The sequence below is a fragment of the Zingiber officinale genome, chromosome 3A (assembly GCF_018446385.1).
Source record: "Zingiber officinale cultivar Zhangliang chromosome 3A, Zo_v1.1, whole genome shotgun sequence".
Taxonomy (NCBI): domain Eukaryota; kingdom Viridiplantae; phylum Streptophyta; class Magnoliopsida; order Zingiberales; family Zingiberaceae; genus Zingiber; species Zingiber officinale.
Window position 1 is genome coordinate 25712485 of NC_055990.1, and position 25909 is coordinate 25738393.

The 25909-nt window shown below is 39.0% G+C and overlaps 4 protein-coding genes across 10 annotated transcripts; all 4 read right to left on the bottom strand.

The window, feature by feature from the left end:
- Positions 1–1742: 1742 nt before the first annotated feature.
- Positions 1743–4364, bottom strand: LOC122051506 (auxin-responsive protein IAA6-like). Of its 4 annotated transcripts, XM_042612680.1 has the most exons (8): positions 4129–4364; positions 3982–4032; positions 3524–3846; positions 3301–3448; positions 2826–3100; positions 2604–2751; positions 2079–2142; positions 1743–1883 (listed from the first exon to the last, which is right to left on the bottom strand). In XM_042612680.1, the coding sequence occupies exons 3-8, from the start codon at positions 3804–3806 to the stop codon at positions 1842–1844; spliced, it is 960 nt and encodes a 319-aa protein (XP_042468614.1). In that variant the 5' UTR covers positions 3807–3846; positions 3982–4032; positions 4129–4364; the 3' UTR covers positions 1743–1841. The 4 variants fall into 4 exon arrangements, with proteins under 4 accessions (XP_042468614.1, XP_042468613.1, XP_042468615.1 ...); XM_042612679.1 differs by lacking the exon at positions 3982–4032 and having other exon boundaries at positions 4129–4361; XM_042612681.1 differs by lacking the exon at positions 3982–4032 and having other exon boundaries at positions 2604–2760; positions 2841–3100; positions 4129–4360.
- An 870-nt stretch (positions 4365–5234) lies between these two features.
- On the bottom strand, positions 5235–16628 carry LOC122051507 (SAP-like protein BP-73). Of its 2 annotated transcripts, none has more exons than XM_042612683.1 (2): positions 16260–16628; positions 5235–6423 (listed from the first exon to the last, which is right to left on the bottom strand). In XM_042612683.1, exons 1-2 carry the CDS (start codon positions 16270–16272, stop codon positions 5363–5365), a joined length of 1074 nt encoding a protein of 357 aa, XP_042468617.1. In that variant the 5' UTR covers positions 16273–16628; the 3' UTR covers positions 5235–5362. The 2 variants fall into 2 exon arrangements, with proteins under 2 accessions (XP_042468617.1, XP_042468618.1); XM_042612684.1 differs by lacking the exon at positions 16260–16628 and adding an exon at positions 13963–14060 and having other exon boundaries at positions 5235–6339.
- A 1027-nt stretch (positions 16629–17655) lies between these two features.
- Positions 17656–21928, bottom strand: LOC122051508 (probable transcriptional regulatory protein At2g25830). 3 transcript variants are annotated; one of them, XM_042612685.1, is made up of 8 exons: positions 21774–21928; positions 21555–21688; positions 20670–20731; positions 18928–19084; positions 18590–18867; positions 18210–18330; positions 17942–18039; positions 17656–17859 (listed from the first exon to the last, which is right to left on the bottom strand). In XM_042612685.1, exons 1-7 carry the CDS (start codon positions 21856–21858, stop codon positions 17947–17949), a joined length of 930 nt encoding a protein of 309 aa, XP_042468619.1. In that variant the 5' UTR covers positions 21859–21928; the 3' UTR covers positions 17656–17859; positions 17942–17946. The 3 variants fall into 3 exon arrangements, with proteins under 3 accessions (XP_042468619.1, XP_042468621.1, XP_042468620.1); XM_042612687.1 differs by having other exon boundaries at positions 17656–17819; positions 17924–18039; XM_042612686.1 differs by having other exon boundaries at positions 17924–18039.
- A 2006-nt stretch (positions 21929–23934) lies between these two features.
- Positions 23935–25510, bottom strand: LOC122053620 (VQ motif-containing protein 4-like). Its single transcript, XM_042615636.1, has one exon. It carries the CDS (start codon positions 25378–25380, stop codon positions 24670–24672), a length of 711 nt encoding a protein of 236 aa, XP_042471570.1. The 5' UTR covers positions 25381–25510; the 3' UTR covers positions 23935–24669.
- Positions 25511–25909: the final 399 nt, after the last annotated feature.

Consider the following 25909-nt stretch of genomic DNA (forward strand, 5'->3'; position numbering starts at 1 on the left):
TTTGGCTTCCGGATAGTAATGGGTAAGCAAAGTTCCGAGTTCCTGTTGAGATGGTTCATAAGCTAGGGATAGATTCGAGTTTCCAATGAAGCAGAGACGAATTTTTGTATTTTGTTTTGATGTGTTAACTCCAAGTGATGTTCGGTTTTTGTTTGTGAATGTTTATTATGGATCAGCTACAAGGTTATAGCTAATTCTAGGCAATGAGAATGAGAAACTATTAAGATTTTAGGTTTCCAGTAGTAATTTTCTTGATTCTTTTGTTGTCGTGGCACGGAACAGAGGGATTAGCTGTGAGTTCGGTTGGTTTCTGAAGTTTGCTGCCATGGAAACTTAGATCAAAATTTATTAGATTTGGGTATGAACAGGTTTTAGTTTGGGAATTTTGTGTAGCACTTTGGTTTGAATAGCTTTGTGTAGCATGAAGTATAGTTATATTTTGGGTTTTTCTCCTTATCGTAGCATTGAGCATGAAGAATAGATGCCTTGGTTTTGGTTTCCAGTAGCATGTTGTGGTTTGTTTTTTGGCTTCCGGATTTTGTGGTAAAGAATTGTGATTTGTTAGGGATTTCTTTTATAATAGCCCCAAGATTTTGTTGTTACCTTTGCAATTCTGTTGAAGCATGGTTAAAAGATTATGATTACCTTATAAAAGCTTAGCTGTGAATAAGTTTTGTATAGGTATTGTTTTAGTTTTCCAGTAAGCTTAAATTGGTTGTATAGCCTTGCAAATCTTGGTTCGTGGTTTGAGATAGCATGGATATCTGGAAGTGTTCGGATTGTAGTTTTGAGTCATTGTTTGTATAATGTAGTTTTAATTCCAGAATTTGCTTATGTTAAATCTGAACTTGAGGTTTAGATATGCTACTTTCATTGAAATATACAGATTTGAGGTTCTTTATTCAAGCATGAGGTTTAGATATATTTTCTAGTTATACTCATTCTAGGATACAGATTTGAGTTTCTTTATTCTAGCATGTGGTTTAGATATACTTCTTTGCTACCATTCATTTAAGCATACAGATTTGAGTTTCCTTGTTACTTTAATATGCATGAACGGTTTTACTTATAAGCATGAATGGTTACAGAGCGAAGCAAAGTCTACATCCTGTTAACACGATAATCATATCCCCAGTTTATTATCTCCATAATTTTCGGACAGGATTAGGAAAAAAAAAAAATCTTATTCTTCTCAAATCATTAGAAGGACAGATTTTTTATCGAAAAAAAAAAATCTCTAATAATCCATAGACAATTACTAAACTGTCAATGTAGTGTCTTAATTCTTATTATTCATGTTAGTAAATGTAGTGTCTTAATTCTTATTATTCATGTTAGTAGATGAACAAGATTGAATCTGCTTTTTAGCAACCATAAAACTATAGCAGCCTTTTAAACAGACAAGAAAAAACGGCTTAATAATCTTTAGGCAAAATAGTGGAGAGCCCTTGACTTACCAGTATTGATCCTCTTGCGTCCGGACCAAACACTAGTAATATATCCTACATCTCCAATTCCTCGGGTGAATTTTGTTTGTAATATCATAGCAAATTATCATTTTAGTTGCTTAAATTTAAATCTATTTCATTGCCTACTCCATATCATGCATTAACTAGGCCTTGTTTTTTTTCTCTTTTATTTTGCTTTGTTAATACACTTCTGCTAGAGGGAACTGAATCAAGGAGTAATTATTCAAAACCAAACAGATAAACTGCATTTGCAATTGAAACATGTACAACCCATTGATAAAGCAATTGCCGTTAACAAATTCCAGTATGGCTTGATTTTAAGTACAGAGAAAGTTAGACATTAGTTTAGTCCCAAAGGCATTCTCACCCGTCTCAACACTCTGTTGCTGTTCTTTTCCGGCGAACCGACCCTAACTGAGAGGGAAACAAATGAAAAGATTTTAGTATCCCATAAGCTGTATCGCCAGATGAACTAATAGAAATCTCTATTTAAAATACTTCATGTTTAGTTGATTAAGTAGTGAGCAATTAATTATTAAATACTGTCTTAATTAGTGGAAAATTTGCCAGTCAGATTACATAAATGCTGTGATTAGATCAAGAACTTACAGGTGCCGAAGAAAAATCTGAACTTTTCAACACCCTCAACCTTTTCACAGTCGAAACAAACATCCTGCAACATGCGTTAGAGGCAGCTCCTGTCAATATAGTTGGAATTGGTGGTTTCTCTTGTCTAATTTCTGTATGACTTGTAAAACAGATATATTCAAACTATAATTCATTAGAAACAATGGAATCAAGTGTTGTATTTTTGTGTCTTTCTTGGTCTCTATTCAAGCTTGAGCTGAATTATCCTTAAATCAATGCTGACTGACTACTTAAGGTGCCAAGTATATTTTTGGATCTAGTGCCCTAGTTGTTTGGTTTGAGTTAGAGAGTACTAGGGTCGTTTACTCTCCCTCTTGCTAAGTATTGGTCATTTCAATTATGAGCATATTATGCACTGTAGTTTTGAAATTAAAAGAGCATCAATTTAACAAAGATTCATCCAGGATAATTAGGTGAAAGTTTGTTCCTTAGGCAATCAGTTCTTGAAAGTTTGCTAATATTTTAAAGAGGAGAAACAATGCTTACTCCCATGGAACATCCCCCACAAGCATTCTGTGACCTTCATTGTCTTCATAAACCAAAGTGTATTCACCAGAGCCATCCAGCAAACCTATGAATGCTTTTCTGGCATCCTCATCCTTCTGACTGGCATTTGTAGAGGTGTCTTTTTGAGCTGTAATCTCTAGCCAAGTTTGATATCTAAAGACAAAAGAAGAATAGCAAGATTCAAGAACACAAATTGTCTACCTAAAGTTTCACTACCTTCCAAAAGGCCTAGAAAGAGATCTTCCACTGCAAAAGAGAGCTTCTCGTAGCTATCATAGACTTTCAGATCAACCTTTCTCCCAATTGGGATACCATCCATGTTGATCTTCACAAGCAAACCCTTGTTGTTCTCGAGCTTCACTTCTTCCTCTATATTTCTAGTCCCCGGCTCCATTCTTTGTTTGCCTGAATTAGTTACTAGTTTTTTTCTGAAGGATCTAATGGGAGGCCAGCCAACAGCCGGTACAGCAGCAGCTCTGCATATTTCCCAAGAAAAGGAAAAGAAAACTCAAGTTAAAGGTATTCCATGGATTGCAGAAGGAACAAGCAGGAAACTACACAATCAGCCACTCCTTGAGTTTTTAGAATCCCTGAGCATTCAAAGTGGCGTGAACAGATAGTTTAGAAAGAAAGGCACTATGGAAGAGATGGCATAGGCTACACTTATGACACCCACGATGGCATGGCATATGGACTGGTCTGGGAGCTAGTGCTGGGTCCAGCTCCATCTGCTTTCTCCTTCTCAAGCCTCTGCTGTTGCTCGAATACCCCAGTCCCAACTCTGCTCTGCAACTCCAAAATTTCAGTTTCTTGATGCTGGACCCCTAAGAACAGAATTCAAGGGCATGATAAAGATGAAAACTTACCGGAGAAAAACACCTTTTTGGTACTAGAAATACCTTCATATTTAGACTCAGCTGCTTTAAAGACTCCTCTTTTAATGGAGGAGGTCTTTGAAGCCTTGGAGATGAAACCAAGAGATAAAATAGAGAGTTCTTCTTCTTCTTCTAGGTCACCTCCAGGGAGTCCAAGCCTCAGTTCCAATTTCTTCTCTTCTGAGGCATCTAAATGCTCAACTGTACTTCTTCCTCCTACTCCATCTTGCACCACTCTTTCATTTGGAATCAAATCTAGCAGCCGAGGAAATTCAACTTCCTCTTTCTTAAAGTCTTCTCTTTCCATGACCTCTTCTCTTTGAGGACGAGACGAGCTAATGTTTCAACTGCAAATATTGAGCCGGAGGATTAAACAAACAGCTACCACCTTACTATTTCAACGTTGAAGATGGCAGAAAGCGTCAAAACCAGTTTTTTTTTTTTTTTTTTTTTTTTTTGCGACGAATCAAAATTCCACAGACCAATTGATTACTCTGCCCGCGCGGAAGCCATTAGCACTACCACTCGCAGATCTCAAAATCAAAGTTTGCAGGAGGAATCAGGATGAAAAGGAGTTAAATCCAGGAGTAAAAATATTAAAAACCGGCGAGTTTTGATTCATTTCTTACCAGCTTCTATTTCCTTCCTTTCGTCTTGCTCCCTGCTTCAGTGATGGAAGTGGCGCTTAAAAAGTGAGCAGCAGCAGGCATGCCATGCCATGCCATGGCTGGAAAAGCTCGGGGGACAAGCAAATGAACCTGGACAAATAGAGTCGAGACGTGCTTCTCTTCTCTCTGTAGCAGCACGCTTTCCCAGGCAAGTAAATGATAGAGACGTGAGTCCTCTGCTCTCCTCCCCTCTTTAAGACAGTGTTTTTTAAGTCGTTTGAGAATTTTGTTTTCTAATTGAATTCAATTTGGCAATTGATCTATCCTTTAGGTTTGCCGATCACAGTCACTAGCAAACATTACATTACTTTCGCAGACATGAGTAGACATGGACCAGTGCGTATCTAATTCTAAACTTGGTCAGCGTTTGCATTATGCACTTGATACCTTGAATACTTCATACACTACTAGGTAGGATTTAGCATGTGGTCCTCACTTTTCCTCCTCTTTTTTTATGGCCACACAGAATATCTTGTGTCTTGAATCAATTCATCTGTTTATGATACTACTGAAGTAGTTGTTTCTTAGACATAAGAAACTTTTGAGGACCAACAGTTCAACTCATTGTGACAGTGATCCTGGATTCTTTGCTTCAGGGTCTTTTGTTGCTTTGAGACACGGCTCTGCATTCAGGATAGTTTGGATTCAAAGTCAATTAATCATTGTTCTAAAGTATATTTATGCATAATTCAGTGTTTTTGCACCCCAAAAAAGTAGTGTGGCTAAGCAAATTTACATGTTCATCACTGAGAAAAGATAGAAGAGCACGCTGTGCACTTGGCTAAATTTAATGATTAAACAAGGCAAATATGTTAACTTGTTTTATTAGCGATGACCATGGAGTAGTAATTGACTCCGCCACAATCGATAGAAGCACAAGAGTAAAAAAATTTTACACGTTCTATTATCAAGGTTGGGAAGTTCTGGCCAAAGGTTAAAGGTTTGAATCCATCAAATGGTAGCATTAGAGGGCGGTGTAACCTTATCACCTCAGCTCTGACTGGGTAATAATTTCACACTTCAATTCAACGTGACTTTTGGTCAAGAGAAAAAAAGAGAGTTGAAAATAAGGGGGGGAAATGCCAACTCCTAGTAAGCACAAAAAGAGAATAATCCACATGCATACGTATTCGGGAAACAAACACAAAAAGGGTGAAATAGCAACACATCGCTGTTGCCCTGTTCATTAGGCCCATCAAGCGCCCAGTAGTTCAATTAGCTCTCCTTTTTTGAGCTTCGAATAGCCTTTGACACCTCGAACTTTAGCGAGGTCCCTCAATTCTGCAACTTTTAGTGAACCCAGATCAGCAGAGGCTTCTGTAGCAGATGATTCCTTGATTTTTTCGGCAGTACTGTTAGAGTCAGATGTTTCAACCTGGTTATCTGAGGCTTCTAATTCTTCTTCATCTTGATCATCATGCGTGGGGAGCTCTGCCTTCTTCTGAAGCTCAGATCCACTATTACCAATCTTCTTGCTTCTCCCTCGGGATTTCGAGGAAGGAGATTTATCCTCCTCTTCTGCTGAGAACACAGGTTGGAACTTAACTCTAGGAACAGGAGATTTTCGCCTAAAATATGAAGCAGGTCTAGTGGGAACAAGAGGAGTTGATTCCTCAGATGAATCTGAGTCGATATCATCGGCGACAAAAGGATTCAAATTCTGCTCGTCATCCAGTGTTGTGCTATTTTTTTCTAGTTGGTCGGCGACAAAGTCTACTTCTGGAGTACTCTTCTTCTTCTGATTCACTGAATGCTTTCTCAACAATTTCAGAAGCGAATCGACAGTTCCTCGCTCGTTTTGTCCGTGCTGTGCAGCTTCAATCTTCTTCCCTTCCTTGATTGAAGCCCGCTCCCGCAGTTGTGCTTGAACCTTTCTAAACAGCTCGACAATTTCCTTCTCTCTTTGTCCTGGAAGAGGAGTAGCCTGGTGCCTGATGTTGCCAGACAGAGAAAGTAGTGAACCATTTTTAGAAGAAACATAATCCATCTCTTCCATGTTATCTGGCTGCTCAGGCTCGTGGTATTGTTTGCTCTTGCCACCCTGGGAAGACCCTCGCTGTCGTCTAGAAAAATCAGGATTCCTCTTGAAGTTATTAGGACCCGCATTGCACATGAGAGACACCTTTGTTTTATGTGGATTGACATTTTTGATACCACAGAACAACTTCTGGCCTGTATTACATGAATATGATAACACAATGGCTCCTCTGGATACCCCTGGAAGTGGTAAGAACTTCCCTTGATGGGGCATATAGCCTGCAAGTATTTCTTGAACTTTAAATAATGTCGTATGGCATAAGAGATACTAACTAAAATGAATAGAATCAGTTCATAACAAGGATACAATGAAAAATTCTGATAAAGACAATTGAGAACAGTCGTTGGTGCTTTACTGATCACAATGGTTTTTGGTCTTCAATGTTGGAGTCTATGTTAAGTGTGTGTAGAAAGAATAGAAACTATATCTACAAAATAAAACTTACTAATAATTGAGAGAATTTAGATATAATTCCAGTAGATAAGAAAATGAGACGAAAAAAATAGATTGCAATGACATGGACATATATCCAAGATGCTCAACTGATTTATAGTTAGGATCGTTGAATGTATTAGAGTGGAAAATATAAGGGGATCAAAAAATAGAAAAATCATTGCATAAACTTCCATGGACGTATAATAGTTGGGACAAACATAAATTGTCACTTGTATGATTGTTTTTGTGTCTAAGAACAAATTGCTTTGAGTAATTTTTCTTTATCTAAAATTAGGGATCGAGGATAACAGTTCAATATGATAAAGTGGCCTCAGCTAAATTTTAAATTTCAAGTATAAGCAGAACGGTTTGGAGTCAAATAGGAAGTTCCTCAGACAAAGATATCATGATAAAATAGAACTAACCATCAGCTCCTATTCGTACAACTCAAAGCACAATTAAAAATAAGGACAAGATGGCATACCCTATAAAATATCTATTTGGATGCATGGATTATAATTAATAAAATCAAAACAAGATAGTATAGTTTTGCACCTAAGGTCCTAAATCATATCTGGAAACATGTAAACCAGTTAAAATCAGTCAGGAAGCACAAGAGAAATGCAAAGAAATGGCAAACAAAATGCATAATGGTGTAGAACACTAGCATTATAGGAGTATGTGAAGAATATAATTCTCATTTCTCAATTAAGACAATAGAATTTATTATGAAACAAAGGTTTAAGATGACAAGACTACTAGGCAAAAGCTACAAGAAATACAAGTGCAATTGCTCTTCATTTTCTAATTTCTCAAAGGTTGAGAATTTGCCTTCAGAAGTCACATTCTCCATTAATCTTATAGAAAAGTTGGAAGAAATTATAATACGCCTAAAATGCATAAGCTAACTTAATGGTAGTAGAATCATTGATACTAGCTTACAAATATTCTAAATTAGTCCACACTGTAAACTGAGATTGCATTCAGGAATGTCAGTTGATGCCCCAATGTGAATCCTCACCAACCAACCTTGGTCAGGGCCAGACCATCTTGCCCCATTCCACATAAAAATGTGAAAGATCAGGTGAGGAGTTTATTGCTCAACCTTCTCTGCACGGTCATAGAATCGGGGGAAAGAGCAGACGAGAGAATAAGAGGATGAAGAGAGAAGAAATACCAAGGTGAATTAAATTGATAAATAGCTAAAATACAACCATTACATTATCTTACAAGCAATTAAGAGGACGACAAACATAGAAAACAACTTGGCAGAAGGCACTGTGATGAAATTATAAATTTACTTTGAACATTGGTAATTTGCAAACTCTTCTGCCAACTCAATGGTGCAGGGGATGTAAAGAAAGTTTTGTACCATAACTCACCCTGCCCTAACTTAAGCTCTTTTTTGTCAGGATGAGATAGGAAGTTAAGCCCCAACCCGAAACTGCCTGCCCCACCTCGTTTTCATTCCTGACCATCCCTACTCAAGTGTCAAGCTCCTCCATTAGTTATTTAAATTTCTCATAAAGGCCCAAACCCAAGTGAGACTAGAATCATCCTTAGAGACAGGCATATAAGACGCATGGAAATTCCACCATTATCAGGAACCCTTTACCAAGCTCAAAACCAGTTTTACTACAAAGTCATATATCATAACCATAATAGATCCCAAAAATCTTCCAGATTGATTTATTTCAAGCAAGCAAGTTTAGGACTACAGAAATCAAGGTAAGGCCGTTTTGAAATATAAAATAATAATGATGATGATGATAAAAAATAAAAATAAAAAAAAAAGGGCAGCCATATTTGTGTATTTATTTTTTAAAGTAATATTTTATATTTTTATATAATTTACATTTTCAGAATTTTTTATACATATTTGTGTATTTATATAAATTTTATTATTTGTTATAATTTTATGTATTTTTTCAAACATCCATGTTATAAAAAAAATAATTTTGATACAATTTCCTTCTCGACAATTTCCAGTTGTGCTTGAACCTTTCTAAATAGCTGGACAATTTCTTTCTCTTTGTCATGGAAGAGTAGCCTAGTGCCTGATGTTACCAGTCAGAGAAGGCAGTGAACCGTTTTTAGAAGAAACATAATCCACCTCTTCCATGTTATCCTGGCTGCTCTTGCCGTCCCGAGAAGACCCTCTCTGTCGTCTAGAAAAATCAGGATTCCCCTTGAAGTTATTAGGACCGCATTGCACATGACAGATACCCTTGTTTTATGTGGATTGATATTTTTGATACCACAGAACTGTTAATATATAATAAATTATTATTATATAAAGGTAGATTAGTCTTTTATTATTATTTTATTATCTATTTATTTTCCTTTTCCTCTGTAAACCGAAATTTTTAAATAATACAATTTGCTAGCCTTCTTTTATGGCTACCTCTTTGCATTCTTTGCTTTGTTCACAAGGTATTAGAGTCCATCTATCTCCTCATCTCCTCTCTTGGTGAACTGTGGAATAGTTTTATTTTTGAAATTTTTTGAAGCAGTTGTAGAAGAATTGTGTTTTTTTTTTAGTTTCAACCGTTGGATCGCCTTGAAACTTTGAGAGAACGTTCCTCACATCCACGGAAACATTTTGAACGGTGATCGGATTTTGAGTTCTTTAAGTCCACCTGATGACCAAAAAAACGTGACTATTGATTTTGACATCTCCATGGAAATCCGATAGTCAACCATAACAACGATTCCTTAAACCTAGAGCACCCAACATGACAGCAGCAGTTCCTCTTACAGACTCTGAAATGACTCAATCATCCGTTGTCATAATCACTGCTCTTATCAAACAGTTTCTCTTGCACCATTTGAGTTAGTTCATCCTGATATGTGAGGTTCATCTCCTATTCCTACACCTGGTGGATCCCGTTACTACGTTTCCTTTATTGATTATTGTACTCGTTACACTTGAGTTTATAAACATCGTTCTGTAGATTTTCTTGGTATTTATCAAATATTTTGTGTCATGATAAAAACTCAACATAATGTTGTTATTAAATGCTTTCGATGTAATTTGGGTGGTGAATATACATCCAATCTTTTTTCTAAACTACTTGCTTCAGATGGCACACTCCATCAAAGTTCTTGTACTACACTCCTGAACAAAATGGTGTTACTGAAAGAAAATATAGACATATTGTTGAAGTGCGCGTTCTCTTCTGTTATTTTCATATGTTCCTTGCGAATTCTGGGGTGAAGCTATTCTTACTACAGCCCATTCTATCAATAGAATTTCATCTTCTATTACATCTAGTTTGTCTCATTTTGAAAAATTATATGGTTCTGTTCCTGATTACTCGGTCATCAGAGTTTTTGGATCCACATGTTTGGTCCTCCGTCCTCATGTTGAACGTAGTAAACTTAGTTCTCGGTCCACTCTTTGTGTTTTTCTTAGTTATGGCGAGGGTCAAAAGGGATATAGATGATATGATCCAGTTAGTCAAAAACTGTCTCACGTCATGTTATTTTTCTTGAGCACATATCATTCTATTCCATTCCTTCTGAGACTCCTAATCTTCGAAAATCTAATCTCACTCATATTGATCCTTTTTGCACTAACTCTGATGATATGTCATCTCATGTATCCCCACAATTAGACCACCCTAGCACTTCTTCTTCTAATGATGTTACTTGCAGGATTAACACTCAAACAGTAACAGGATTAACACTCAAACATATTCTAGTCATCTGCTCCTTGATGATCCCTCTACTCTTATTGCTTCCCATGATGCTCCTGTGATAGCGAATCCTGCTCGTTACTCTCAACGATCTCGTAAGTCTACTCAATTACCTGATTTTGTGTATTCTACTTATGCTAGTTCTTTTTCTTCTTTTTTAGCTTCTATTCACCAATTGTCTGAGCCCGCCTCTTACGGAGAGGTTCTTCTTGATCCTCTTTGGTAATTGAGTCATTTAGCAGGCTATGGCGAAACAACTTTCTAAGCTCGTTTGATTGCTAAAGTATTTTCCCAATAATATAGTATGGATTATGAAGAAACCTATGCTCCAGTTTCTAAGTTTGTTACTATCCATACTCTCATTGCAATTGCATCGATTCGCCAATGGTCTATTTTCGAGATGGATGTTAAAAATACTTCTACCAGGTGGCACTCACAACCCCGGTGAAGTTTGCAGACTAAAGAAGCTCTTTATGGCCTTAAACAAGCTCCTCAAGCTTGGTTTGGCAAGTTCTCCATTGTGATTGGATCTCTTGGCTTGCTTCCTAATCAACATGACTCTGCTCTTTTTGTTCGTTGTACTTCGTCAGGTCGCACATTACTCTCTATTTATGTTGGTGACATGTGATACGGATGTATTAGGTGGGGCCTAAAAGAGAATTAGGGAGAAAAAGGGCATTTTGGTCATTAGACTATTTAGGGCTTATAGAAGGCATTGTTCATGCAAACGAGGAAGGGGGATGCTTTTGCTAGGTTCAGCCGCCACCACCACAGCCACAAGGCACACACGTCGCCACCCCCGTTTGGCGTCGCCTCGCTGGAGGCTCTCACCGCCACCTAGCCGAAAACCTCATACGCCCCTCTCTCTCTCTCTCTCTCCTTCTCGTGCCTCCTCTCATACACAAGGTCGTCGTCATGTCGCCTACCTCTGACACCGCCCCACCATCCGTCGCCGCCTCCCCTCATGCAAGTAATCGCCCTCGCCAGCCGCTCCTTTTCTTCCTAGCACGAATGACGCCACTGCCTTCTCCAGCCGCGCCTTTGTCGGCCGCACTTCCTTCGCGTGAGCGTCTTGGTGGGGTGCCGCCACCAGTGATCGCCGCCTCCGGCGCCATCTCCAACAGTGGCATTCCTCTCTCCCTCTCCATGCTGATGCCACCCCGCCTCGCTCCCCTTTTTTCTGCTGTCCACAACAGCTTGCTAGTGGCCTTTCCGCCATCAACGGCATGCCACCAAGGCTCTCCCATCGTCTTCCATGCTGCAGGTTCCCTGCCGACCGGCCTCGCAGCCTACCCTACAAGCCAGGCCACTACCAGTCTGCCACCACCTCACTGTCGTGTAGGTGCCACCGTCGCTGCCGATGCCATCACCGCATCGTCTCCCCTCTAGTCACCTTCACCGGTTGTTGAACCGCACCATCTGTTGCCGAAGCCGCTTTCGTCGCCCCCACAGCGCACGACCCCCAACCGGCCAGTGCTATCAAGCCACTCTCCCCCTTTCCAGTGTCGCCCCTCTCCCTCTCCTCTCGCTGGCAGACGCCTCGAGCCGTAACCCTCCTGCCAGCGACTCACGAGCTAGCATTCCACACGCTGACTCCTCCCTTGTTCCGGCGTCCCCATCATTGCTGCAGCAACATCCATCTCCACCACGTGCTACCTCCGACGATCATGATCACCCCTATCACTTACTGCTGTTGTAGGTGAACGTGTTCGCCGATCTGACCGTGTTCTGCTTTCACTATGTGCTGACCCTCTAACACGTCGCTCAGTCCTTTTGATCTAACTCGTCTTTTGCCTTTGAGCCGTTGTTGTTCTCGACCTTCGCATCGCTGTCTTGTTTCGGTCTATGTGTCGTATCTCAGTCTGCATGCCATTGTCTTATCTTGATCTATGTGTCGTTGTCATATCCCGGCCTATGTGCCGCTGTCATATCCTGACCTGTGAGCAGCTATCATATCCCGACCTGCATGCCGCTGTCGCATCCGACTCCACGCCACCACATCCGATTCTGTGCCATCATTTCTGGCTCGACGCCATCGCCTCCAGTTCCATGCCATCAAAGTCCACTCTTCAGTCGGCTCACATTCATCTACTCTTCTGGATCATGACGACTTAATCAACGTCCCGACCAGCTCATCGATCTACTAAAAGGCACCCCTTGGGCCAGGGTACGTTATCGTACTCATTCTTTTTTTATTTCATCTAATCATTCTACTATTAGTCTATTCCTTGTATATTCGTGGGATTTGCCTCGAGCGTCGGAGTGCCAAGGACCGGGACAACCAGGTCACTGTCTACTAGTAGCATTGACCAAAGAGCTTCTGACGACTTGGTCAGCCTAAAAGATAGATCACCATACCCTCTCCTTCCGAGTCATAACAATTCTGTCAACATTCTAGCCACCTTATTCTGGCATCTCCGTCTGACTCAGCTTTCAGATAGGATCAACATGATTATTACAGGGGGTGATTTAAGTGGAATAAAAGAGTTGAAATTGCATTTGGCTCATGAGTTTGATATGAAAGATTTGGGGCCTTTGCGTTATTTTTTGGGACTTGAAGTAACATATTCTCCTCGTGTATATCTTCTCTCTCAATCCAAATATATTAGTGACATTCTGGAGCAAGCTCATCTATCAAACATTCGTAGTATTGATACTCCGCTTGAGATTAATGCTATGTACTCTTCTACTGATGGTGCTCCTTTGCCAGATCCATCTTATATCGCACTCTAGTTGACAGTCTAGTACTCTTCACTTATGTTGTACATCATCACTAGACCTGACATTGCTTATGATGTACATCTTGTCAGTTAGTTTGTTACTTCTCCCAATTCAGTACATTCGGGAGCTATGCTTCACATCCTTCGATATCTTTAAGGTACCCAGTTTAATAGTTTTCTTTATCCTTCTACATCTACCTTAGAGTTATGCGCCTATTCAGATACAGATTGGGGTGGTAATTCTACAGATCGCAAGTCTACCACAGGATATTATGTTTTCTAGGGAGATTTCCTTATTTCTTGGAAGAGAAAAGCAAGAAGTTATCTCTCGTTCTTCTACTGAAACAGAATATCGTGCTATGACCTCTACTATACTGAAATTGTTTGGTTACATTGACTACTTGCTGATGAGTGTTTTTGTCTTGAACCCTACCCCTATGCATTGTGACAACTCCAGTGTCATTCAAATTATTCACAATTCTATCTTTTATGAGTGCACCAAGCATATCGAGATTGATTGTCATTTTACTCGCCATCACTATCAGATGGCACCATCACTTTGCCATTTGTCTCATCTTCCATGCAAATTACAGACTTGCTCACCAAGGCGCATTCACTGCAAGGTTTCAATTTCTGGTTAACAAATTCTCAATTCTTTCTGTTAGTGCATCATGAGTTTGAGGGGATGTTAGTATATAATAAATTATTATTATATAAGGATAGATTAGTTTTTTATTATTATTTTATTATCTATTTATATTTCCTTTTCCTTTGTAAATCTAAGATTTTTTATAATACAATTTGCTAGCCTCCTTTTGCGGCTAAATCTTTCTCTCCTCCGCTTTGTGTTTTCTTTTACACTCTATTTGCATTCTTTGTTTTGTTCACAAGAACAACTTCTGGCCTGTATTACATGAATATGATAACACAATGGCTCCTCTGGATACCCCTGGAAGTGGTAAGAACTTCCCTTGATGGGGCATATAGCGTGCAAGTATTTCTTAAACTTTAAATAATGGCATATGATATAGGGGTTACTAACTAAAACGAATAGAATCAGTTCATAACAAGGATACAATGAAAAATTCTGATAAAGACAATTGAGAACAGTCGTTGGAGCTGTACTGATCACAATGGTTTTTTATCTTCAATGTAGGAGTCTATGTTAAGTGCGCCCAGAAAGAATAGAAACTATCTTTACAAAATAAAACTTACTACTAATTGAGAGAATTTAGATATAATTCCAGTAGATAAGAAAATGAGAAAAAAAATAGATTGCGATGACATGGACATATATCCAAGATGCTCAATTGATTTATAGTTAGGATAGTTGAATCTATTAGAGTGGAAAATATAAGGGGATCAAAAAATAGAAAAATCATTGCATAGACTTCCATGGACGTATAATAGTTGGGACAAACATAAATTGTCACTTGTATGATTGTTTTTGTGTCTAAGAACAAATTGCTTTGAGCGATTTTTCTTTATCTAAAATTAGGGATCGAGGATAACAGTTCAATATGATAAAGTGGCCTCAGCTAAATTTTAAATTTCAAGTATAAGCAGAACGGTTTGGAGTCAAATAGGAAGTTCCTCAGACAAAGATATCATGATAAAATAGAACTAACCATCAGCTCCTATTCGTACAACTCAAAGCACAATTAAAAATAAGGACAAGATGGCATACCCTATAAAATATCTATTTGGATGCATGGATTATAATTACTAAAATCAAAACAAGATAGTATAGTTTTGCACCTAAGGTCCTAAATCATATCTGGAAACAAGTAAACCAGTTAAAATCAGTCAGGAAGCACAAGAGAAATGCAAAGAAATGGCAAACAAAATGAATAATGGTGTAGAACACTAGCATTATAGGAGTATGTGAAGAATATGATTCTCATTTCTCAATTAAGACAATAGAATTTATTATGAGATCAAAGGTTTAGATGGCAATGCTACTAGGCAAAAGCTACAAGACATACAAGTGCAATTGCTCTTCATTTTCTAATTTCTCGAAGGTTGAGAATTTGGCTTCAGAAGTCACATTCTCCATTAATCTTATAGAAAAGTTGGAAGAAATTATAATACGCTTAAAATGCGTAAGCTAACTTAATGGTAGTAGAATAATAGATACTACCTTACAAATATTCTAGATTAGTCCACACTGTAAACTGAGATTGCATTCAGGAATGTCAGTTGATATCCCAATGCGAATCCTCACCAACCAACCTTGGTCAGGGCCAGACCATCTTGCCCCATTCCACATAAAAATGTGAAAGATCAGGCGAGGAGTTTATTGCTCAACCTTCTCTGTACGGTCATAGAATCGGGAGAAAGAGCAGACGAGAGAATAAGAGGATGAAGAGAGAAGAAATACCAAGGTGAATTAAATTGATAAATAGCTAAAATACAACCATTACATTATCTTACAAGCAATTAAGAGGACGACAAACATAGAAAACAACTTGGCAGAAGGCACTGTGATGAAATTATAAATTTACTTTGAACATTGGTAATTTGCAAACTCTTCTGCCAACTCAATGGTGCAGGGGATGTAAAGAAAGTTTTGTACCATAACTCACCCTGCCCTAACTTAAGCTCTTTTTTGTCAGGATGAGATAGTAAGTCAAGCCCCAACCCTAAACTGCCTGCCCCACCTTGTTTTCATTCCTGACCATCCCTACTCAAGTGTCAAGCTCCTCCATTAGTGATTTGAATTTCTCATCAAGGCCCAAACCCAAGTCAGATTAGAACCATTCTTAGCCACATACATATAAGACCCATGGAAATTCCACCATTATCAGGAACCCTTTTCCTTGGTTCACTTACCAAGCTCAAGACTAGGTTTACTACAAAGTCATATCATAACCATATTAGATCCCAAAAGTCTTCCAGACTAATTTGTTTCAAGCGAGCAAGTTTAGGACTACAGTAATCAACGTAAGGGCGTTTTGAAATATAAAATAATAATAATGATGAGAAAAAAAAAATCTTGGCGCTGAAAAAACAAAATTTCATCATATTAACAATCAAAAAAGCAGTGAGACCGGTAATCACTGAGAAAACCATCCGGAAACGGATTTACGATTTTCTCCATATTCAAACCCAGATGAATAAAAACTTTAGGTAGCATTGCATTTCCTTTTCACGGAATAGATAGCTAGAATACTATGCTTATAACTAGAGATTCAGCCATACCAATGCCCGCCATCTCGCTGGTCAGCGCACTGCACCCTTTTCCTTCTCAAACCAGATCGAGATTCAACGACGTCAGGAGAAGGAATCTGAACACTTAAGCGGATATACAAGCTCGACGACGAAGGAGAGGCGGCGTTTCGGCCTGTATAGTCAGGTATGGAAGCTGAAATAGGAAGCCTATAAGACAACGGTGGCCAGGAAGATGCTCCGGCTTAGGGTTCCGGGGGCGGGACGGAGAACAGAAGGACCGAGGGTTGCGGAGGACCGTGAAATAGGAAGCCTATAAGACAACGGCGACCAGGAAGATGCTCCGGCTTAGGGTTCCGGGGACGGAGCGGAGAACGGAAGCACCGAGGGTCTGCGGACGACCGTGAAGGGATAAGAAGTGACTTTCTTTTATAGTCATTTTTGGGCCAGGCCCAAATAATTAGTCAATGGCCATTTATGACCTCACCCATTATAGTAGGGCCGTATTTCGTCTTGCAGGCGGGATCCTGTCCCGTCTGTCCTAGTCCTTCCTGTCCTAGTCCTTCCCTTACAGTCCAGATCCTTTGGATCATAACCTTTGATCTGTTTATGGATTATAACAGGTGTGATCTAGAGGATCCGTACTTCTCCCTTGACGGCATGGCCAAGATAGTGAACCAGAACTTAATCCATTTTTATAACAGATGTGATCTAGAGGATCCGTACTTCTCCCTTGACGGTTGGCCAAGATAGTGAACCAGAACCTGATCCATTAGAGGATCCCTACTCTTCGCTAAAAGTTTTAGCCGACCAGAAGATCCTTGCTCTCTTGTGGTTGATGACATTATTTTTATTGAAAAACACACTTTTTCCAGATTATCCTATATTTATATCTGATTCCAATATTTTTTTTCAAAATAAAAATATTCACACAGACAATTTATGATACAAATAATCCCTTGCTACAAACGACTGGGAGCTCCAAACAAATTTCTCACAAACTACCGGAATAATTCCAAAAAGCACCCGTCCTACTTAGATTAATCGCCCATTAAACAAAAATCATCTAATAATTTGCTGAAACTGAGATTCTATCGTTAAATGCTTAGAAAATTGAGAAGATGCACTATTACCCCGGAAGCAAAACTGGCACATTTACAAAGAAGGGTCAAGTTGAATCAACCCATTCAGAATGTCATATTGGAATCACAAATCTTGACCCTTTCAGATGAGTCAAGGAAACAAGCCGATATGAATACAATCTCAACAAGATCTATATGCTAGAAAGTGAGCAAAAATATTGTATTTTGGTGTTACAACACATTGGGGGACATAAATAAAGAGTAATTTCTTCCCTGTCAAACAAGTATGACAGGTCTCGATAAATCATATTTGGCCACTGGAGTTGGGAGGGAAACTTTCAAGTCAGTGCAAAGGAATGGAATTTACTCATTTCATAGATAAAATGAATGAAATGTTTCAAATACAAATAAATATATTGGTACATCGAGCAGGAAAGAAAAACCCCTTTCCTGAGACTGAAGAACTCTAAGTCTGGAGGAACTGGCCTTCTTGTTGACTTGTGAATAAAATCTGGGAGGGTAGTGAGTTTTAGGCACAACTTTAGATGAACCTGAAGCTTTTATGAAAATATAAGAATAACAAATATTATAGAAAATATATATAAAAAAACCCACATGTGAGGGTGAAATCACCGTGATCACTTCTGATCTGAATACACAGCATCAACATCATCAAGTTCAAGTAACTTGGAGATAAGGTCCTTGTTTAAATCCATCGCTTCATCATCAACCTAGAGCAGAAACTCAGAAACAAACACCGATGAGCTTATGGAGGAAACTAAACTCGATGCTTAATTAGGACACACTGCTTGAGGGCATATGATACTTTAAGATGCAAAGGTAGATTGGTGGATTTTAGCATATGTTTCAAACACAAGGTTAACTACTTCAAACTATGTACCTCAATGGGGTTAAATGGCAGTAGTTCAAAACCATTATCTGGTTCAAAGCCTATGCCCTCATCTCGTAGCTTTGATAATATAGAGGAGTAGTTTTCTGAAGAAGTAACAATCTTGTAGTAGCTGCAAATGGTGAAATATTTTAGGAAACACAAGAAAGTAACTACAATGCAAGCATTCTATTAAGAAATTCAGGTCCACTGCACTGAAAAATGATGCATTCAACTTGAATTGCTATCTTTTGAATATACAATACATCTTTGCTTGATTTTGTTCCATCAAATTGGATCATGATTTATCTAGACTAGCAAGTGAAAAGCACCAAATAAAATGACACCAAAGAGCAAACTTTAATATGTCATCGTTTGGTTCTTGGAAGTACCTGTCAGGTCGATCTTCTTCTGAGTCATCTTCATACTCTGGTGGTTCTATAACGTCTTCAGCACCAGCATCCAATGCAATACTGAGTAGCTGATCTTTGTCAGCAGCGTTGGCCTTTATGTTTATGACCTGTGCTCGCCTGAATTTGAATAAGATAGATCCTGGATCAGCAAGTTTTGCTCCACAGTCCTTTGCCACTCCTCTAACAGCAGCTACTGATCTTGTAACTTTATCTGTTAGAACCTCAACAACCATACCAACCCCGCCAAAACCATAGACCTGATTCGTTGTAACTCTTAATCAATAATAAAAATTAATTTAGAATGACAAATTAGTTACCTCATAAAACTTTTCGATATATGCTTCTTGTCCCTTTTCAGATGCCTTTTTTATGTTGCGCTCCACAATTTCCTTGGGCACTTCAAGCTCTCTAGCTTTCTCTAGTACAGCAGCTAAAACTGTATTGGAAGTAGGATTTGGACCTCCTTTTTGTATACTTTATTTTTGATGCAATCAATATAGCAGGAAGTTAACACCATTTTTTTTGACAAAGTACAATTTGCAATTTTGGAGACAGGTCATCAGTAAGAAAACATAAAATGTTATAAAATGAAGAACTTGCACCACAATATCTAAACATTCTTCATAATTAATGGAGATCTTGCCACAAATAAATGTCACTGTTAACTTATTAAGGATAAAGTACATGTCCTAAAATCTTCGACTTCAAGCTGATTGCCCAGTTTATACTAAACCAATTCTCCTACTTGCGATTTGGGAATATACAGAGGTATCACTACACTTCTTGCTCAAGGTTTCACACTTATTGCCAGGGGAAAACATCAACTCTAACACAATCTGTGGTGGAATATGAGGTACAAGACAATCACCATGCTATGATGTGCCTCAGAGGCTCCAACCCCATCGGTAGTCTTTTCCCAGATAGAACACTAACTAAGCCTAGTTTTAGATATGTTTTAACAAAGTTATCTTTCTTTTTCTTAGTTTTAAATGTAATTGAGACACTGATGGTTTAAGAGACACGAGCAAATTACTGCATTCAATATGTTTGGATATACTAATTACATATCAGATAAATCCATGTAAAACAAGTATTCTGGCATATATTAGTTTAATTTCATGGGATGTATGATGATCAACACTCTCTTAGTTTGATATCCGCATGTCAGAAAGATGTCTAATCCAACTAAATGGGATCAATAACATGGTTTATCCTTACGATCTATGTTCATGAGGTATTTCATGGAACTTCTTGGTTGCTTCAAGGCCTAATGAAACTGGGAGTGATCAGATATGCACACATGTAAGTATATTTGCAGGACATGTAATAGGACAAAACTTGAGGTTGACTTTGTCCTCTTTTTTGTGCATGCTACACCAGTTAGTTATCATATCTTCTGTGCTTATCTACATTAATATATCCTTAACCTCTCCAACTAGTCTATCCACATAATACTTAGCAGATTTGCATGAATAAGAGGATAAACATGATTTCACGCTCACAGTAGCCCTGATCTTAGTTATGAAATGACCTTATAGCCCACATGAAAAGTCAAGGATCTAGTCTATTCATGAATGCAGCTACTCCAGATTTTCTATATTCACACAATCACACTTGAAATCAAATTTATTTTCTTGATCTAAATTTCTCATGTAGTGACCATTAGCAAAAGTTTTGGAGAATCATGCTCAATAGAATTTCAAATATTAATTGGTCTAGCATGCCCATGAAAGGATTAATAAGACTGTTAATGTATACGAATTCCCAGACATGTGAATTAGCATGTTCATACATGCAAGCCTGGGGCAGAACTTAACTACAGAGCAGATGCGCTTAAAAGATTCAGTATAACACCACAGTGCCATACTATAACTAAAGAAGTACTTCATTAAGTTTCACCTACTTAGTGAAGCTTCCAATGCAGTAATAACTACTGATGGTTTTTGAAGACCATACAATTCGAACACACACAAGTTGACTAGATCCTATAGTTACTGATTAACCAATATATCATAACTAAGAAGAAGCTTCAAAAAAAATCAAGGACCTTTTAACTTACGCTGCAACAATTTCTTTTCCAATTTTGCTATTCCGTTTCATTTTCTTCAAATTCTGTGCATCCTGCAAAAATAACACATGAATTTTGTAAATTACTATTTTTTTCAGCACTGATAAAAAAAAAATTGAATATTTTACATGCAAGTAGTTGTCAGAAAAATGGAATAAGAATAATACAGCAGCCCTTTCACAGTGAAGAGGCATGAAATTGATCTACAGGAAAGGAAATGGATTAAAAATAAAGAAATAACATAGAAAAAGATTGTTATTTCCTCTGGAGTTTATAATCATTATCAAAATTACTCTATTAATGAGCCAAACACTATTATGTCCTTTTCTTATTTGACACCTCCTTTGACCATTTATAAAAACTTTTAGAAAATAAAGCATCGGACACCTATATCCATTCATATATCCATTCATATATGAGACAGATACTTTTATGTTGCCCCCAAGTTCGAACAACACATGAATTACAGAAACCAGGTTGACCTAGACTATTCTGCAACTAGAGATAAGGACGGAACAAACATATATAAACTTGGATGGTTATGCACCAAATTTGTAAATCAATAAACCAATTGAAGTCTCAAAACACATATGATCTTTTTATGCGACATAGGACCAAAACTGAGTATAGAACCAACTGAAATTTGGTGATAACATCTTCAACATTCTGTATTTTTTTTATTCTTTTGCCCCTAAGCGCTCTGTTAGCTTTCATTCCAGTTTAACTTGAATGTAATTCTTACTTTCTCATGATAGCTTTTATAACTCACGACATAGAACATTACAACATTGACATTAAGCTAACTCTGATCAGCTTTCACTTAGGCATTAAGTTACATAAAAGTAATTAAAGTGAGTAGTACAATTAACTTTTCACCTTTCTTCCAGCGATCTTGCAAGAACGCCTGCCCATGCAAACAGGGCGAGAAGTCCATATCCGCCTCACGCCCTGGAAATTACGCTCCCCACTGGAAGGCATGATCGTCAGCTTCGCGCCCAGAAACCCAACCCCTAACAAAGAACAAGCAAACCATTCAATTGTTCAAGCCGCTACGGAAAACCGCAAAGGGGGAGTCGAGCGGCGAAGTATCCGTACTCTCAAGCGTCGTCTGGCGCCGGAAAGAAGGAAGGACACGCGTGAGAGAGACCCGGTAGAGGACAGCGCCGAAAGCTCTCGCCATCTCGCGGTGTGCGTGGCGAGTTCGACTGATTTCCTCAGTCGCAGCAAGCCCTAAATCCTATTAAAACCGTTGGGCCGAAAGACAAGGATTATCCAACTCGACAACTTACCTCGTTTGTTATTGGATATAGCAGTGGACCCAAAAGTAAATTGCCATGATATTTTAATTTTAATTACTGTTTAGTTACTCTTACACCATATAAAAATATATATTTTTTAAATTATTTTATAACACACATTGATGATATAATCCATGGCTAACATGATGTACAATACAATATAATATAAAGTCAAATCTCCTTATAAAAAAAATGATATATCCATTTTTAGATACATGACTTATTTTTATAAGTTAAAAAAAAGTTTTATATATATATATATATATATATATATATATATATATATATATGATATAATTTTATAAATAATAAATGACGCATGCATCATTTTTTAGGTACATGGTATAATTTTATGAATTAAAAAAGACTACATACGTTCATTTTTTTTATATATGATGTAATTTTGTCAATGAAAACGTGTATATGTCTCATTTTTTTCCCATCCATTATTTTCCGTTTGATTTTTAGATGATCGATTTTGACTACAAAATTATCCGTTGATGGATTGCGTTTCTCTTCCTTCTAAAAATTTTAATAAAGTAAACGACGAAAAATTTTTCACTACGAAAATTTTTCCTTAATTTTACTTTCCGCTCTCCCAAGAAAACTAACAATAAGAGAGGAGAGGAAGGATAGCTCTAGCTAGGATAAACTCTGCAAATCCATGAAATCCCTTGGTAAATATTCGTGCCTGAGATCATCGAAGGATGACCCATCGATGAGATGTTCTTTATTGACAAAATTTTCGTACAACGAAAGGAGAACCAACCGCCAAGGGAGTCCACGAAGCCTAAGGAAAATAAAGAGAAGGAAAGAGTTAAAATGGAGACAAGGGGTTGTCCTATCTGAACCATTTCGATTGGAGAGGTAGAAAAGATGAACAGTAGATAAGTGTATGTAATTATATACAAGGATGTATGTGTATCTCCTGCGAGAATGGTCGTCTTTATATTATTGTCATTGAATACCTCTCTCCGAGTATTAATTGGTGATGGGATATTTGTCATACCCTGGTAAAGGAGATATCATATCATCTATCTCTATCGTGTTTGTATAATCATACTATTTTATATATTTTGACAATCCACGCGTTGTACCGCTTATGACACTAGCTCATGAGACATGAGATTCATTGGACCGAAGGACCAGGCTGATTAAATAAAAGGAGAATTAGATTGGAGGACTTGAAAGGAATGTACCGGCAGTCCTATAAATAGGAGCATCTAGTGGAGGCCGAACAGGGAAGGAGTTGAGCATAACAATGGATACGAGCCAAGAAATGTCTCTGTTATATTGCAGAACTGACTGAGCGAAGTAATAACTCGAGAGAGCTGAGCCCAAGAAGTCGAGTCGGCGAGGTCAAATGGAGCTAAGCAAGGCGTTGGGTCGAATGCCAAATGAATGTTAGTTGCTAGCGCTAGCAAAATAGTCGGGTAGAGTGATCTGATGAAATCAAGGGACCTAAGCCCCAAGAGTCGGCTAAACTGAATTGAAAGAGTCGGGGAGAGTTGAACCTCAGAAGTAGGGTGGATGTTGATAGGTGGAGCTGAGCTAAATGTTGAATGGATGTCAATCGGTGACGCTAAACAGAATAGTCAGATATACTGATCTGGTGAAGTCACAGGAGTTGAGCTCTAGAGTCGGCTAAACTAAGTTGAAGGAGTCGGAAGAACTTAGCCTCAGAAGTGGGTGGATGCCAATCTATGGAGCTGAGTTGTTGCTTGGGGGTAATGATTCAGATGATGAATTTTCTCGCTTCGAGCAACTCGAAATGACCCCACTTTGACCTAGGCAGGACTATTGACCGTCTCAATACTCGTGGAACATCCGAATACTCCCTGTATCAATAAGATTTTGTTAGATCTATAAGAAAATACAATTCTAAAGTGGTGACCTAGTTTCAAAAGTCAACCCATTTCTCAATCATCATTGCTTCCTGCAAGTATCTTAAAACCACAACCCTGTTGAAAATGGGCCACAATTGGTTAGTTTGTATGTGATCATCTCCAATGGAAAGTAACAGCATTTTATGTGTTCTTAACTTTGATCTGATCTATCAGCTTTGACAGTTTCAGAAGATCAGCAAAGTCAATTTTCAGCTGAAAGAACAGGTAATGGAGAGGTCAAATGACATCTACAGCATCAATGCTTCCTGCTAAGCTAATTCAGATGAACTCAACTGAAGCAATGTAACTGAACATGGTAAAGCTACTCAGGTACGAGGCATCATCAATCTCTACAGAAGATTTTCTGATTACTGAAAGCTTGCATTCACTTCGAAGTCAACCTGTGTGGTGAATGAGAAGGGAATCTTAGAGCTGTCGGCAATTTGTCCAAAGTGACGGGCACACTCCAAAGTGACGGGTACACTGCTTCTCTTCGTTCACAACATTGTTCATGGCGTCTGCAATTCTGCGCTGTTGCAGAAATCAGAAAAGTCACGGCCACTGGTTGTCCATCCAAGAAAACATCAATTTTGGTGGAAGAAACAGGATGGAAATGACAATTTGAGAGTTGTTTATTGCTTAAGCTATGATGTCGAGAAGCACTGGAATTAATTCATACAGATGAACAATAGAATTTCCGATCGATAAAAATGAGATTTTGATGGATCAAGGTCAGAGCTCGAATTGCAGAATTCAATGGAGAGGAGCTCAAATTGTACAAATTGAATTGCCAAGGAAATGGGCATCTCATCTCCAGGAAGAAGAGCCGGCGACGGAGGCGGAAGGCACTCGCGGAGAAGTCACCGGGAAAAGCTGCAGCAGCATCGGCGGTTCCGCATCCCGGGGCGTGGTCCGCGGCGAAGGGTGAAGGTAGAATCCCTTCTCGGCGATCGCCCTTTCCTCGGCCGACATCGCCAACGCCGAAGGCGAATTGGGCGGCAGCGAACGGTGGAAGGAATCCGTGTTCAAGGGAGAGATGGGGCTGAGGGTCAAAGAGGGCAGGTCGAGCAAGCTGGGCGAGAGGATCTCCGTCGGCTGCCTGCGCGGAGATGACCCGGCGGAGCCGCCGAGGGGGGAATCACGGCTCCAGCAGCTGGGAATCATAGGGCTCATCATCTTCAGGTTCTTGAGGCTGCCGCGGCGCTCGTAGAGCTTGAAAGCCGGCTTCTTGGGCCCGGTGGCCTTCACGGCCGACGAGATCCCGTTCTTGGCGGGCCGCGGAAGCGGCGGCTGCTTGGCGGCCGTGTCGGAGGAGCCGGTCAGCATCTGGACGACCTGCTTGAAGGATCCGGCGTCGGCCTGAATGAACGTGGTAGGGTAGGGATTCGCAGCGTCGGCTGACCTCGGCGTCGATTTCGGAGTGACCATCGGCGCCGGCGCCGGCGATGAGCTCACTCCATTGTTGCTGCTGCTGCTGCTGGAGGGCGAGGAGTTCGGAGATCGGATCTCTTTCTCCATTAAAAATAAAAATCCAATTTTTAAGAACAAAAGAAACAGAGGAAAGGAGAGTCTCCTTCCTCTTCTCTTTAGATGCTGTTCTTGCTCTTGTGCAGAGGAATGGATTCTGAGGTGGTCGCTTTATGGAAGTTTATGGAGAAAGTCAAACTGAGGCATTTATTAAAAGGTATGAGGCAAGTTGACTCGGTAGACAACCTGCCCTGTTGCATTGATTGGATTGGGAGTTTCCTTAATCGACCACTATTTTAACTTCTGTTTTTTTGGTTTATTTTACATTGTTTGTTACAAGGGAAAAAAAAAAAGGAAGAAAAAAAAAAATCTAAATCTATTGTTGGTTTTCAAAATTCCATCAGTATCAGGATCAGGATCATGCCTGGAGAAATTATGAAGCAGAGTCTCTAAAGCTGAGCAGAGATCCTCTGAATTGTAAAAAACGATATAGAGGAGGCTCTCTTTTTATATATTGATGGGGGTACATGGTCCCCATCTATTTTATAAGTAAGGATTATACATCTCCATCAATACATGC